We start from the raw sequence: 17,357 nt of genomic DNA, 5'->3' as shown, positions 1-17,357 counted from the left end.
TGTTTACTCCCACTGTTTTGACATCTTTCACTACCCTCTAGTGAAAACGGGAAACTTCTTTCCTCAGTAGGTACGCAAGGTCCAATTAGTAGCGAATCATGATCCCGAATAATATCAGCCAATCACAATTCCTAAAAGGTAGTTTCCAATTGCATCTCAATGCAACCCTCTACGTATGCTTTTGTCTCACATTTGATTAGGACCCAATAATATGACGTCGTTCATCTTCACGTGTCAAGCCTTACCCATTGATGTTGAACCTTAATGGACGGTCGCCATGAGTTCCCCCAATAATATGAGCCGAAATCATGGGAGTTCCACGTAGTCACATCACCATGTCAATGGATGTCACAGCTTTCCGGCACCCAGGGTCCCCCCAATAATATGAGCCAAGCCCCGAGTACGGGTAGCGTTCATCATGCACCCATTGTCGATGGAAGACATGGAAATTATAAACAAATTTATAATTCCCTTTTTTGGGCTTGATATTAATTTTGAATCTTATTCAAAATGAGGGTTTTTAATTTTGAAAGGTCTCATCATTAATTTTATTTAAAAGCTCGCCATGTTTGATCGTATGTTTGCCGGATTCATGCAACTTTGTTATTATCATAATAATAACGCACATACTCATTATTTATAACATATCATGCATATATTATAAACAGTAAACAAAACAAGGATGATCAATCGCCCAAAACTAATGGCCTGTGTGAGCTTAACACGGGCCTAGGTCCAATCCTAGGGAAATGCATGGGATGCAAATGCAACTATTACATTAGCTTCCAATATTTACATGTCTTCGATCTTCATAATCATCATGACCACCATCTTCCAATCTTGATCATCCACTATACTAATATTTACAAATAAATATACATGACAAATAGGGATACATCTAATGGGGGTGGGAACAGGCCATAAACCAAGCCCACTTTATAAATTGATAATTATTACAATCATTCAACACAAAATATCCTAGCATACACCTAGCAAATTGGGCTTGGGCTTTTGATTATCCTTCATGCATAATATCACATATCATACACCATCAATTAATTATCACAATAATTAATTGATCCAATATTATATATCTTGAACCAATCACTAACCGCCACGATTATAAACTAAATTAACAAAGTATACAAACACCTTTGTCTACTTTCTAATTAATTTATTTATAACCGAATTTCTTTTAAATCACCATTTACTATAAATAACTAAAGTCCAACTTCAATTATTTATTTCATTAGAAAATATTTGCAACTTTTGTAATTTTAAACTTAAGGGCCCAAAAACACATTTTTCAACAAAAAAGATTTTGGCACATTTTAAATTCACAAATATGTTAGCCATCTAATGGCCCAACAACATCAAGGTCCAAGATACTTTGATAATCCAAAACACTTTTGGAAACCCTAGTCGTCATCGCCGTCGCGGGAGCTGCGTCGCCAAATTCCGGCCAACAATTTTTTTTTTATATTTTGAGGGGGACGTTCGGGCAGTCCCTCGGGCTGCCCTTGCTGCCCGAAATCCCCTCTCAAAACCTTGATTTTTGTTGCAAATATTTCATCTCATGCGGTTAGAAATCGACCTCAATATAATATTATGTATATGCTACACAAACTGTGAAGTCCCGAAAATTTTAAGTCCATATGAACCACGTGCGTGCAAGTTATTAAATTCCTTATGTATTTTATGATTTTAATGCATACTTTCATTTAATTTATGAAATTTATTATTTTAATTATTTATGTTTATTTAATGTACGTTAAAATATTTTCTTGAGTTTATGTTCAGATGTTTATTCGAGGCGGAATCAAGGAAAGGAGACCGGGACGATTTTAGTAAATATTATTGTGGTATTTTATTTTAAGTTAGGCTTGAGGCATTTTTAAATAATTTATGAAGTTTAAAGCCTAATTTGAATATTAAGTTATTTTAGAATTTTAAACTTTTAAAGTTTATTAATTTAAGGATGTATTATTTTTAGTAGAGAATCATCATTTTTATTTAGTATACTAATTGATTAATTAGTATTTTTATTATATTAATTTAAAATCCTTAAAATGATCATTTATTAAATGATTTATTTAAACATGCAAGCACACACAATTTGACTCACACACACACTCACACCTTTACACATACATATACACGTATATTACATATACACACAAAACAAAACACATGTTATTCAACCTATTTGACTAAGGAGAAAAGAAAGTTTTTAAAAACTCTTCTCTCCATTATTATTTTTGGTTCCTCTCCACTTTTCTTTATCAAATTGTCTTTCCAAGAGCACGTCCATCTTTTTTTTTCCTTTGAAATATTCCAGCATCTTTTGGTTGAGGTTATTCAAGAAAAATTCGAGCAAAGTTAGTCCCGGATCGTCTTCCGTATCGTCTCCGCTTCGGTATCGTCGTTACGGTATTTTTAAATATCAAAAGGCACGTATAATCTGTTCTTGCTGCATCGATCATGTCATATTATGTATTAAGTTGTTTTTAAGCATAAAAATGTATGTATGATGTAGAAGTTTGAGCAGAAAAATCTACCGAATGTATTTGGAAGTATTTTTGGAGTTGAAATTTCGTGTTATGATGGTCTTTCGAAAACTGCGATTTTTCTGTACATATTTTGAGAAAACTTTCAACTACAAAAACGTAGATCTTTTTGATACGTTCGATTTGATATAAAATTCGAGTTATTTGGATTAAAAACGAGTGAGTTATGGTGTTTTTAGTATGACTGCTCAAATTAGATCCGAAAATTCCTGTTTTGATGTTCTTTCGAAAACTGCAATTTTTCGGTACATATTTTGAGAAAACTTTCAACTACAAAAACGTAGATCTTTTTGATACGTTCGATTTGATATAAAATTCGAGTTATTTGGATTAAAAACGAGTGAGTTATGATGTTTTTTGTATGACTGCTCAAATCGTGTTTCAAGAAAGTTATGAATTTTAATGTGTTCTTGAAGTTTTTATGTTGCAGGCTTTGTTGGGGATCGATGGGTGATCGTTGCTGCATATAAGAAAGTTAGTAATGATGTTTAGAGTATTTTTGAGGTTTCGATTCATGTCGTTAAAAGCTTGAATTATTAAGAAGTCGTAAGAAATAAACTTTAATATAAATGACAGTATTTTTGGGTCGTATAAATTGTAGGGTGATTATAAAAGTTTAGTTCATTGTTATGGTGTCCTAGAATGGTCTCATAGTGTGGAATCTTGATGCATTATGTGTTAATTGGGAGAATAGACATGTCATAAAATTTTCATCAAATAATTCGTTGGGCAGACGGACACGGACCCGGAGACGGAGGTTAGCACGGGGTTCGTGCCTTCTCATTTCTTCGACACATATTTATACGCACAGACACGGACCCGTACACGGACCTAGGGACGGGGTCCGTGCTCCTTCTTTTACATGACACATATGAGGCAGTACCTACACGGACCCGGGGCCTGACCTGGGTACGGGGTCCGTGTAGCTTCAGTTTTTGGGATAAATATTTTATCACTTAAGGTTTGGTTTGAGGTGTTATGGTATGATTTAACATTAATGTTTTACAAGGTCAAGTGGTGAGAAATTATAGAATGTTCTAAGAAATTATTTAGCTTGAGATTAAGCATGACTTTTACGTTTAAGTTGTACACGTTAAGCTTATGAATTCATGTTAGTATGTTGCAGCAACGACACGATTGACATCCAACGAATCCCTCAGCGCTAAGTAAGTATGTATGACGTGCAAAGAAAATATTTGAAGTTTTTGAGGTATGCTAAATGTCTTGTGACCAAAAGTAAATGGGTTTGGAAGTCGGTGAACGTGGCCGAGGACCACTCCACCCCGTTAAATTATGAACGGGTTTGAAGTTAGGATTGGAAAGCGTTAAATTATGAACGGGGACCAATCCGCCCGTTAAATTATGAACGGGTTAGATCGTGGTTGTGAAGCGTTAAATTATGAACGTGGATCAACTGGCCTGTTAAATTATGAACAGGGATCTCATGTATGTGGCAGTGGATACGTCCCTGTCAGCCCAGTACTGTGGTTTGTCTGATCAGGCATTTATTATGTTATGGGTCACTTGCTTTGAAACATCCTCTACGCAAAATGATGAAGTTAAGTATGTTGAAGTATGAAAGCATATTTAAAGAAAAGTTTATGTGATGGCACGTCATATTATGTATGCATGTATGTTCAAAGTTTATGCAAAGCTCAAGTTTATGAAAGTTCAAGTTATTATGCAAATTCAAGTTTCAAAGTATGTATGTTTAAGTTCAAAGAAGTTTATGAGAGTTCAAAGTTATTATGAAAGTTTAAGTTTCAAGTATATATGTTATATTTTGAAGTTGTATGTGGTTTTATTATGTAATACTCGTTATTCCCAGTTTATACGTGTTGAGTCTTTAGACTCACTAGACTTGAACGATGCAGGTGAGTACGTTGAGGAGGAGACAGGAGGTGGCGACCAAGGGGCAGGCTTGGACTGAGCGGAAGGCTAAACCCGAGGACCACTATGTTTATGTTTTATGAAAACTTTAAAATATTATGTTTTTATGTTGGATGTGAGATGATTTGAAATAAGTACTTTGTTGAAAAATATTAGTTGGGAATGTTGATTTTAATATTATTAAGTTAAATGACAAGTGACGACCGTATGAAATTTTATGTTTAAGAAAATTTTTAATTTTTCCGCAAATTTTGAAGTAGTAAAAGTACGGTACGTTACACAAACTAGTACCCTTAGCTCGGATACCACTTGAAAGAGGATCGGTTTTTGGGTGTTCAAATGCGCAACGAAAGTTCAAAATTGTTTAAGTGCATGAAAACCGAAATTTTAAGGGAAAAATTTCTTGAACACCTCATGTACTAGTGTGTAACATATACAAAACACAAAATGACATTCATAGGGTGTTAAGATAATTACCTATCAATCTCAAAGATTGATGTAATGGCTCCAACCAAGTTGTAAACAACTTGTATCTTCAAGGCAAGACAAATCTACAAGCTCTTCTTGTCCTTCCTTCAAAATCAAGCCCACCACCAACTAGGTAGATCCCCTCATATTTTGCACTAGAAAAATAGGAGGATTCTTCTTTGAGAAGTATATGAATTCCTCAACAATTGAAGAAAAATATGGAGAGAAAAATGAAGGAGAAAAACACCCTATGTTTCGGCCAAAGTGTGAAGGAGTGAAGGGGGGATTGCTTTTCTTGGTGTTTGAAAAAGTAGAGACCAACTTTAGCATGCCATGCAATTTTTTAATCAAAAGTAATCCCCAACTCTTCACCTCCCTAGCATGCTTTTTAAGTGGGCTTGTAACATTTACAAAGCTCATGGACTTTTATTTAAATATCCCAAACATATTTGAGTCCATTTAAAGTTTACTTGATTTTACTCAAATCCACTAGTTTAATAATTATTTCTAATTGGGCTCTACAAGGCCCAATGTTATTTAATTAATTCAACACTTGAATTAATTTAATTATTTGGACTCTACTAGCCCCACTAGTGTTTAATTAATTCAACACTTGAATTAATTTAATTTAGTCCATAATAATGTTTATGAAAATCACAATTTTCAAATACATTATTTATTTGGTCAACTTTTAATTTAAGAATACATTCATAAATTAAAAATTACATTTCTCTCATAGAAGTCATACTTCTATTTTTTCTTACGCTTATAAACTCCTTTATAAGCCGTTCAACACATTGAACTATTTTACTTCTCAATGGGATCTAGAAAGCTAGTACTTGTGTGGCCCTCAATGGTTCATTGATACAACTAGCCGTGGGTTCACATCTCAATGTGATTCGGACTAAACATGTCCTTATTCGAGCATACCCCAACTGCTCCATTCTTACTTATCAACTCCTTGATAATAAGAACGTCAGAACTCAAGTATGATAGTACCCAACCAATCATGTTAAACGCTTAGCAGCATCGCTTACATGATTCCCTAGGTATCAAATGATAGTGCCTGCTAGAACCATTCAATTATGGTTAGCGTACAGTACGGTCCCTTCAACTCATATATCCCGACCGATTCGACAACCATTGGTATATCGAGAGTTGTCAATGAATCGATACTATGTGTCATGTCGTAGTTGCATCGATGGTGTAACCTATGAAACACATTTCATAATTACCACCATACTCTGATCAGAGATTTCATACTACATACATAGGATATCCATACCCGAAGGTAAGCGGTGAATCCCCGACTACAATGCATCGACTCCTATATGTTTCGACAAAACACCCAACCTTGCCACCTGATGACCCCATGAGAGTCGGTAAACAAGTCAAAGTGTAATTTTAGCACATAGAGTCTCAATGTTGTCCCGGCTCATAAAGACTAATGGTGTACAACCATAAACTAGGACGTTTCCACTCGATAAGTGAGAACCACTTGGAAAGTCCTTTATGGAGGGTTGTTCAGTGTACTCTACAAGGAGCACCTATCTGCATGCTCGGACATCACAATGTCCCCTACCAATGAAACATGGTACTCACATCGCAGATACTAGTCTCGAACTCGAGCGGCCTATATCATCCTTAGCGGCGGCTGAATCGACTAGGAACTGTTTAGAATATACAGTATTCCAAATATGAGTTTCATGATACTCATCATATGAGCATCTCATATTCTTTCTACTATTTGTATATTCAAGGGCTTTATCTATGCAACTAGCATGGGTATACAGATAAAGATGTGCCAAAATAATAATTTCAAATATTATTAAAATAAAGATTGTTTATACATAGAGTTTCATTGTGAACACTCGGCCAACGCTTGGCTCGACGTGCACCTACTCTAACACATGCTACTGTTCCTACATGTTTAGTTGCTTCTCTTACTGATAAGCATTGGCTCTGGCACAAGAGATTGAATCATCTGAATTTCAAATCAATCAAAAATCTCAAGAAGCAGAACATAGTTGATGGTTTGCATGATATTAATTTTTTGAAGAATCATGTTTGTTCTGCATGTCAGCTTGGAAAACAGATCAGATCTAGCTTCAAGAACAGAGGTAGTAAATCAACTTCAAGGTGTTTGGAATTACTGCATATGGATTTATTTGGTCCAATCCCTATCATCAACTTAAGGGGAATGAAGTACACCCTTGTTGTTATTGATGATTTTTCTAGATTCACTTAAATAATATTTCTTGCTGGAAAAGATCAAACTAGTAATCTCTTGATCAAGCTTCTGAAAAAGATTCAAAATGAAAAATCATCTTCAATTATTAAAATCAGAAGTGATCGGGGTACTGAGTTCACTAACAAAATTCTTGAATTGTACTTAGATGAACATGGCATTCATCATGAATATTCAGCTGCCAGAACGCCTCAACAGAACGGAGTAGCTGAGAGGAGAAACAAAACTCTTAAAGAAGCTGCTAGAACTATGCTGGCAGATGCAGATATCTCTCAGCGCTTCTGGGCAGAAGCAATCAACATTGCATGTTACACGCAAAACAGAACAATGATCAACAAAAGGCATAATCAGACTCCTTATGAGATATAGAAAGGGAGTAAGCCTAATGTATCTTATTTTCATGTGTTTGGTTGCAAATGTTTTGTGCTCAATAATGGCAAAAGCTATTTAACTGCATTTGATTCAAAATCAGATGCTGGACTATTTCTTGGTTACTCTGCTGTGAGCAAAGCTTTCAGAATCTTCAACAATAGAACTATCAATGTTGAAGAATCTGTTTATGTTGTCTTCTATGAAGACAGCAGTGCTCCTGAAGTGTCTAATATGTCAAATTTGAGTAACATGTTAGATAGGATTCATCTGGAACCAGATAGTGAAGAAGATACAGAACCAATTATCAAAAATGTTCAAAATCCAGAACCAGACATTCCAATAGTGGAACCAGAAGTACAGACATCAAACTTACCAGTACCAGCAGCTGACACTCCAGAACCTGCTATTGATTTAACTGAGATCAATCCAATTATATCAAACCAGGAAGAAATCCCTTTAAACCCTTTCATTTGGAGAAAATCACATCCTCCATCTTTGGTCATTAGAAATCCAGCAGCACCTTTAAGAACCAGAAGGCAAATGATTAATGAATATATGCATGCTGCCTTTATTTCTCAAGAAGAACCAAAGAAAATTGAAGAAGCTCTCTTGGATCCAAGTTGGATTGAAGCTATGCAAGAAGAACTGAATCAATTCAAAAGGAATGGATTTTGGTTTCTAGTACCTAGACCATCTCACCAAGCTGTTATTAGAACCCGGTGTGTATTTAGAAACAAATTAAATGAAGAAGGCACAGTGATAAGAAATAAAGCAAGACTGGTGGCTCAAGGTTTCAGACAAGAGGAATGAATCGATTATGACGAAACTTTTGCACCGGTAGCAAGGCTTGAAGCCATTAGAATATTTTTGGCCTTTGCTGCTTTTAAGAATTTCAAAGTTTATCAAATTGATGTGAAGAGTGTCTTCCTAAATAGTCTACTACAAGAAGAGGTCTACGTCGAACAGCCTCCAGGTTTTATTGATCATTTTTTTCCTCATCATGTATTTAAATTACAAAAAGCCTTGTATGGTTTAAAACAGGCACCTAGAGCATGGTATGACACTCTATCACAGTTTCTTATCAACCATGATTTTACTATTGGGACAGTAAACAAGACTTTATTCACTTTAGTTAAGAATAAGCATATTCTATTGGTAAAATTTATGTTGATGACATTATTTTGGGGTCAACTAACCCCAAACTATGTGCAAAGTTTGCTAAATTGATGCAGGATCAGTTTGAAATGAGCATGATGGGAGAATTAACATTCTTCTTAGGACTGCAGATCAAGCAACTTGATACTGGAAATTTTATAAATCAATCTAAGTATACCAAGGAGCTACTGAAAAAGTTTGGTATGGAAGCATGCTCTGCTGCTTCCATCCCAATGAGCTCATCTATCAAGCTTGATAAAGATGAAAGTGGAATTTCAGTAGAGGTAACTCAGTATCGTGGTCTTATTGGCTCACTACTGTATCTTTCTTCCAGCAGACCTGATATTCAATTTGTTGTTTGCATTTGTGCAAGATTTCAATCTAACCCCAAGCAATCCCATTATATTGCTGCTAAACGTATTCTGAAGTACTTAAAGGGAACTCAAAATGTCGACTTATGGTATCCTAATGATTCATCTTTTAATCTTATTAGATATTCAGATGCTGATTATGCAGGTTGCAAACTAGATAGGAAAAGCACAAGTGGTTTTTGTCAATTCCTTGGTGATAGGCTGATCTCCTGGTTTAGTAAAAAGCAAACTTCCATAGCTACGTCTACTGCAGAAGCAGAATACCTTGCTGCTGGAAGTTGCTGCTCTCAAATACTATGGATGCAACAACAAGTTAAAGACTATGGAGTTCATGTCTCTGAATCACCAATCTTCTGGGACAATACCAGTGCCATTGCAATCACGCAAAATCTAGTACTTCATTTCAGAACGAAGCACATCGATATTAGACATCATTTTATAAGAGATCGTGTGCAGAAGAAGGACATTCGTCTGGAATATGTTTCTACTGATTTACAAACAGCAGACATCTTTACAAAACCTCTGCCTGAGAATAAGTTTTCTTATTTTCGTAATATACTCGGTTTAATTGATTTAATTTGACTTTATTAATGTTATCATTTGATTGAATTTATTACACTAACATTGTTTTATTTGCAGTAAAGTAAAGGAACAACATATCGCAACCTTTAGTATTTTATTTAGAATGTAATCGAAACCAGGTTACACTGTCTAATACATTTCCTACAGAATCCTGCCACTCAGAAATCCAGTTATTCAACTCATGACTCCTAATCTGTTTAAAGGACTCTGTGCTGGAAATTTTCTCGAGCAGATGTCATTCCTTCCAAAGCATCATCTGAAGCAGAACTCTATCAGTAGCAAGCTCAGAGACGCGATCAACCTCAAACTCTCGTTTGTACTTTCTTGCTCTTGCCCTTTGAGCAGTAGTAGAAGTCAAACTATTCTGATACACGCTCTGCAGCTCCTGCACTTTGAACCATATGGACATGACCTTTATCCAGACATATTCTTCTATGGTTCTCTTCAAAGCTTCCAAATGTGGAAGTGTCTCTGGTGTTACCAAGACATGAGTGCTGCTACAGGCATCGGAATTGCTTGAATCAGACATATCGATCTATTATTTCCCTAACAATTGTTGTTATCTTATTTATAGACAGGTTGCATTTAATGATGATGAAGTTGAAGAGTCTCAAGTCAACCGAACCGTTCTACTGATTTACACAGACTGAGTTTTTCTTACTCATTTTTTTATATCATTCCTTCAATAAAAGCAGTAGATAAACAAAACATGTCAAAATGAGATTTTTCATTCATAAAACCAGAAGCATTACAGAGAGTTTATCTACTACATTTGTTAATATCAGCAGCTTGAAGTACTTTTTTGTGCAAAGTACTTCAGCAGAAACATATCTAAGGACTGCTGGGAACCCCTCTCTTGGCATGATCGTGGTTTGTGAAAAGGGATTATCCCGCAGCTTAGTCCTAATAAAAACGAACAATCTAACTGATTGTTCGTATTATAATCTAAGGATTTTCTTCTCAGCCCTCATATCTTGAAAAAGGATGTCTTCAAACATCTTCTTACGAGACGCTGGAAGTTGCTTCTGGAAATCCTCTGCTGATTCAGACTCTGGAGAAGACTCCGAGAGATCGCTTGAACTACTCATTTGTTTTGATTTGATGAAAAGATTGAATGATTTAGCTTGTGACTTTGCAGGTATTTATACAAAGTCTTGGGAAGTTGAAAGACGGCGATTTGACTACACGAATACCAAGATTCATCTATCCGTTCCTCAGAAATCGTATATTCGCATTTATTAGTTGCATTGATTTTGGGGGAACAGTATCTTAGTCAAACTAAGATTTTCGTGTTTTATTAGTAATAGATAAAATATTTGTCTTTTCGATAAAACAATGTGTCTACTGGTTTCATCAAAGTGCTGAAAATATTTCAGTACCCTGTCATTTCCAGCAGACGTTATCATAAAACGACAAATCTTCTACTGATTACTTTCAATAAATTTTTGGACAGCCCGCTCTATTCAAAATATTTTAAAATTTTTAGTTTTGCTGACACACTCTGCTTAACTTTTCAGTTACTCAACCGCAAACATATTGACACGTGTCATTATGTTTCACTGACGGCTGTACATTTTTGAATATTAACCGCCCCATTCATCTCTTTTCACTTTTACGCTTCCAGTATTCTGATTTACGACTACTGCTTTCTCTTGCAATCATCTTCTCATCTTCTTTACTTACAGCAATGGCCGGAGCTTACACCTTGAATGCTTACCAAGTTAACTTTGCGTCTGTTCTTACTATCAAGGATGAACATCTTCTCAAGATGTTCCAAACTATTGAAAAATCAGGACTCGGGAAATTCTTGGAAGCACTTGCTGTGATTTACAAAACTGCCCTTCTGGATTTTTACGCTAAGGCGACTGTAGAAGAAGGAAAAATTATGTATTCCCAGGGCGATGCATCCATCTCAATCGATGCTGCTTTGCTTGGCTTAACCTTCTTTCTCTCTTTTTCAGGGATCAATGAACTTTCTGATATTTCCAAAGAAGAAATGTCTACTGCTCTACTGCATTTCTCAGCTTCTAGAGAAGCTGTTTCAAGAAGCTGTTGAAGATGGAATTTCAAGTGCTTGCTGATATTGTTGCAAAAGCACTGTTAGTCAAAGCCGGAACGTTCGATCGGCTAACCAAAGAAAAGGTTCAAGTAATGGTAGCCATTACTTCTGAATATAAAGTGGATTGGAGTCGCTTTCTTTTCAAAATAATGAAGAAAATGGTGGTCAGGAGGAGTTCTGGTTTCGTTGTGCAGATCAGTCGAATGCTTAAGGATGCTGGTTTTGCTCTTACTTCTGATTTGGATGCATCGTACGTCACAATGGCAGATACTGATAATGTGCTTGCATTAAGACCAAAGCCAACCGTGGCCGAGTTTATTGCTTTGAAAAAGGAAGTGGGAGATACTCAAGCTGAGACTCTAGCACCTCAAAAGAAAATCAAAAGAAAGAGAGTGATTATCTCCACTGATTCTGATAAAACAGTTTCTGAGGAGTCTGCTGCTCCTATTCAACCATCTCTGCCACCTACTCCCAGCAAGAAGAAAGCTCGCACTGTTCTTCGAATCAAGGAGACAGCAGAAATCTCTGAATTGGACACTGTTCCACTGAGACAAGTGTTTCCAAAAGCTGTTTCTACTGCACCACCGACCATCTCGGTCTCTAAACCAATTGCTGTTTTTGCTACCACAACCTCTACTGCTTCAACTATCAGACCCGTGTCTGGGGTTGTTATTCGTGAATCAACTGGTGGGTGTTCTGCTTTTTGACCCATGATGACTGCCTCATCAACAGGAAAAGGCAAAGAAAAACTTCTTGAAGAACCACAATTTTCAGCTGCCAAATCGACTGTTTCTACTGGCATTGCTCTTCATTTGGAAGAAATTGAAAATTCTGCAAATGAATAAATGAGTTTCTTTGATAAATGGCACAAGGTTCGGGTATTTCACCCCATCTCATTTTTCAAAACACGAGGAACTTTTGGAAGATTGGTACAATCTGAGAGAAAGGTCTTTGAACTTGCAAAGACAGAAAATGTAATTGAAGCAATGAGACGTCGCAGTTTTATTCTTGAGCAGATTAAACGTAAGAAGCTGGAATCAGTATTAAAGACTCTTAAGTCTAATTTTGATGCATTGATTCCCAATGCTGCTCAAGATCAAAACCTTATTCTTATACTGACTGAGCATTTGAGAATCATGGATGAGCAACTTCTTGCTTAAGAACAAAATTTTCGAGAGTCTGAGCCATATTAGTAGGTCTTATTCCAGATTTTGATCAGACTAAGCCAGTTGAGGAAAGAACTATAGCTCCTGCAGAAGCTAAGGTTTCCAGTACTCCTGCATCTCCCAAGGTACCTACTCAGTCCTCCTCTCTTATCTTTGTTCGTGAATTGGCATCAGTAGATGAAGTTATTCAATCTATCACTCGAGAAGATTCTGCGGTACCGGACTTCATTCCAGCTGATGAATCAGTTCAACCAATAGTCCAATCAGCAAATCAACCAGCGGAAGAATCGCATGTTGCCCAATCTCCCTCACTGCCAAATTTGGAGATTTTCTCCACTGAACATCAAGAGGAGATGGTCGCAATTTTGAATGATCCGATTCAACCCGTCGAACAGATGGAAGCCATCGAAGTTGTGACAACAGTAGAAAGCACACTTTCTGAACCTTCTTCTGTTATTGACCAATCTGTTGTCAACATCATTGCTGCTGAGCACTTTCCTGTTATTGCAGTCACCTCTCCCGCTCCATCTGCTGCTGAGGAAACTGTTGCAGCACATAATCTCTCTACTACTGCTCCAGAAGCAAGTTCTTCTGAACCTGGTCCTTCTATTGCTATGCTGGTTGCAGATCCTTCTACTGCTTTACCACCGCTTACAACTTCTACTGCATTGGTTGTATCTGTCACTCACTCTGCTGCCCATATTGCCCATGTTTCTGAAATCAAGCAGCGTATGTTCACCAGGACTCCATCTCCGGAACCAGAAATCTTTGACATAGAATTTGAGATAGAAGCTCTACAAAGAAATCTCAACAATATATCGGAGATGGTAAAACAAATATCGCGTGACCATACCGCAGAAGTGAGTGGCTCTACATTTTTCAGAGACCGCATCTCTAAAGAGATATTTCGCACGGCGGAATCTGTTAACAAAATGCATGCTGAGACAGTTGTTTTTAGACAGGCTGTTTCCAGAAGCCAAGGAAATCTCATGCTCGGACAAACTGACATTCTCCAATGACTCACCGATCATGATGATGTTATTCGTTCCGTTTCTACTACCGTGGAGTTAATGGATGCCAAGATTGAGTCTCAATCTCAATCTCTCAATGCTCTAAGTGAACGGATATCTCATCATACACCATATCTGGAGATGCTCAACAATGGAGTTCTGAATCTCTCTGAGCGCATGGATTACTTGATTACTCAAATCACGGCTGCTGATGGCAAAAAGGGGGAAGAGACAGTACCAGAAGGAAGACAACCAGAAGATAGACGAACTGGAGACTTGGCAGAATCCTCTGCCAGAAGAGATCTAAATGCTGATGATCAGGATGTTGAAATTATTTTCAGGGACATTGGCACTGATAACTAAAACCTTTGTTGTTTAAGTCTCTTAATATATTTTGTTGTTTTATATTGTCATTATCTATCCTTGCTAACATCCAGGTTTTGGCATCACCACAAAGGGGGAAATTGTTAGACTGAAATTAATTGTGGCGATAAGAACCAAAACCAGCAGACCGTTAGTTAAAAATCAGTAGACAATATAAAAGCAGGACTAAGTTTTCAGAACTTAGATAACCAGAAGCAGAACCTAGTCTGGAATTAGGATAACTTGACGTCTTCTATGCTAACGGAAGTAGTCTTAAATGTTACCGTTACTTTATCGAGTACAAGTATTTATTGCACCATTAAATGCTGTACTATGTCATTTAATTCGCTTTACCCATTTTCGTAAGTAACAAGACTGATTGTGTTGAAAGCCTTTTGCATGATCCATTTAAGGAATAAAGCTGTTTCTTTCATAAATCAAAAGAGCCGTTTTTTATTATAGACGTTGGATTCAAGTTATCTATATATATGGATCAAAACCATTTAGAGATGATCGCTGACTATTTTTATCTATCCAACATTACTTTGAGCAACCGCGAATCAATCATCATCTTCTAAAGTTCAACCTTACAGAAAAGCAATACACGTTTCATATTACATCTGATCTTTGGCTATCATTTTGTACTGCTGTTTCTTCATCTCTTCAAGCAAAACACTTTACCATACTTCGAAGAAGAGTTTGTAAACTGGAAAAGAGTCTTTTCCAGAACTTTGTTGTATTGAATCATTTTGTGTTGAGTTACTAAGAATTTCAGTAGGCAAAAGATAAGCCCTGCTGAAGTGGGTGTGTACAAGTGTTGTACTGTAAAATCCAAAGTCTTTTAGTGATACCTTCTGGAAACAGAAGAAGGGGAGACGTAGAAGATTTTATCTTCGAACTTCCAGAAACAACTACTGTTCTATTACCTACTGCTGTTACTGTTTTTCACCCTACTCCATTGGATCATTTCCGCACTTACTTTAGTGATCTACTGGAATTACACTCGAACAAGAACAACTACAATCTCTAACAGGATTCTAGCACCATTTGAAAAAATATCATCAAAGGAAAAAAGTTTATTCACCCCCCCTCTAAACTCTACATCGATCCCCAACAGATTGATTGAATTGTTTATATATATACATAATAATAATAATTTATATTGAAGACATCAAGACAATCAATATATTATGTTTTTGTTTTTGAGAACTTATATAGAAATCTTGTTTCCTTTCTTCATAATTATTCACCAACAAATCATTCTTATCAGTCAACTTTCTCCACAAAAAGTTTCTACATGGTTATACTTTTTTTTCCTTTTAACTTTTTTTAGAAGTTGAAAGCTTTCGTTTAAATTTATAAGTTTCGTGTGTTATTTATTGATTGATATAATAAAAATTATAGTAATTACCAAAGCCTCTTTTTACATTTAATAATTAATTTCGTGTTAAAGTTTGAAGTTTGACTAGAAATTTCATCACCTTCATGTGTTTGACCTCTGGTGAAATTTGATTATGATTAAAACAAATGAAATAGAGTGCACCTTGATGTCCAAAATCAATTTTTGTTGCTTGATCTTTATAATGGTAATTATTTTTTTGTTTTTTTATATTTTTGTTAACAAAAATACATCATGTTTTTGTGTGCTACTATTTTATTATTTCTGGTTATGTTACATGTTGGATTTTTGCAATAATTCTTTTATTTTGTATAAAAAAATTATTTTATAGATGGATGGATGGAGTCAAAGAATCAACTCGACAATCGCATATTGCGGTTGTAGCAATAGTAGGTTATGTTGCTTACTTGAATATGTTATTTCATAAAAATAAGAGCTACATAAGTAGCATCATATCAGAAAAAGATTCAAAATGATATGCAGTTAGGAAGGAGTTAATGTATCGTATTGAAACTGATGAAAGAACTCGTGGGGTACTTCGTATGAGGTCAACAACATTTATGAAATTTGTTACACTATTACGAGAGAAAACTTTCCTCAAATATACTATTTACAGCAGCATAGAAGAACAATTTGCAAAATTTATGTATGTAGTTGGGCAAAATAAAAGTACTCACTCAATGAGATTTATATTTTTACGATCTGGAGAAACCATTAGTCGACATTTTTACAATATCTTGAAGACGTTCATATCTTTTCAAGATCAATTCATGATCCAACCTGATGAAAATGAGGTTCCACCTGAAATCATTCATAATCATAGATTCTATCCATATTTCAAGGTAAAAATTATATAGATAAAACTTTTTTTTATTGTTTTATTAAAATATAAGCCATACATGATTAAAAAATAATTTAATTTTGATACATATAATAGGATTGCGTTGGTGCAATCGATGGAACACATTTCCGTGTTAAAGTATCTAAAGAACATGTTGCAAGATATAGAGGAAGAAAAGATTTCCCGAAACAAAATGTGTTGGCTGCATGTACCTTTGACTTGAGGTTTACATATGTGTTACCTGGATGGGAAGGTTATGCAGCTGATGGATGTGTCCTTGATGATGCACTCGAAAGAGAAGATAAGCTAAAAGTTCCAAATGGTATTTCATCATATACATATACTAATAAATGTAAAAATGGTACATAAAAATATTATCAATCCTCAATTACTTTTTGTAGGTAAATTTTATCTTGTCGATGCTGGATTTATGCTAAGAGATGGTTTCATTGTTCCTTTCAGAGGAACTCGATATCATTTTTGCAGCAAGTGATTATCTTTATGTCAAATCCAACTGCAGCTGATTTTTTCTTGAGAATTCCACATCATTTTCGCCTTTGCTGGTTGAATTGGAAAATGAACAACTCATCTTAGGATAAAATATGAATTTGATTATGCATTAGATTCGTTGATGAATTTAATGATGTTTTAGATTGTCTTGGTTTCTTTATTGATAATTTTTCTGGATTTAAATTTTCTTATTTTGAATTTGTTTGATGATTTTTTCATTATTATTTTATGTGCATTATGATTAATAAATAATAATTAATTTTTGAATTTACATACACAAATAATAGAGAATAATTATTAATTTTTAAACTTTTTTGGATTATATATGTTTAGATAATTTCTAAGAGTAGCTTAAT

General features: G+C 35.5%; 1 protein-coding gene across 1 annotated transcript; it reads left to right on the top strand.

Moving 5' to 3' along the window:
• Positions 1 to 16,420: 16,420 nt before the first annotated feature.
• On the top strand, positions 16,421 to 16,984 carry LOC142550253 (uncharacterized). Its single transcript, XM_075659489.1, has 3 exons — positions 16,421 to 16,492; positions 16,588 to 16,813; positions 16,893 to 16,984. The coding sequence occupies exons 1-3, from the start codon at positions 16,421 to 16,423 to the stop codon at positions 16,982 to 16,984; spliced, it is 390 nt and encodes a 129-aa protein (XP_075515604.1).
• Positions 16,985 to 17,357: the final 373 nt, after the last annotated feature.

The sequence above is a fragment of the Primulina tabacum genome, chromosome 6 (assembly GCF_025594145.1).
Source record: "Primulina tabacum isolate GXHZ01 chromosome 6, ASM2559414v2, whole genome shotgun sequence".
Lineage (NCBI taxonomy): Eukaryota > Viridiplantae > Streptophyta > Magnoliopsida > Lamiales > Gesneriaceae > Primulina > Primulina tabacum.
The sequence above is the reverse complement of the archived record's forward strand: the minus strand, read 5'-3'. Positions and strand labels throughout refer to the sequence as shown.

Bases quoted from the DNA above. Each gene is read 5' to 3' on its own strand.
- LOC142550253 (XM_075659489.1), top strand. From the start codon at position 16,421: ATGATCCAACCTGATGAAAATGAGGTTCCACCTGAAATCATTCATAAT. The intron at 16,493-16,587 runs GTAAAAATTATA...TACATATAATAG, and splicing joins GATTCTATCCATATTTCAAG to GATTGCGTTGGTGCAATCGA. The intron at 16,814-16,892 runs GTATTTCATCAT...TACTTTTTGTAG, and splicing joins TAAGCTAAAAGTTCCAAATG to GTAAATTTTATCTTGTCGAT.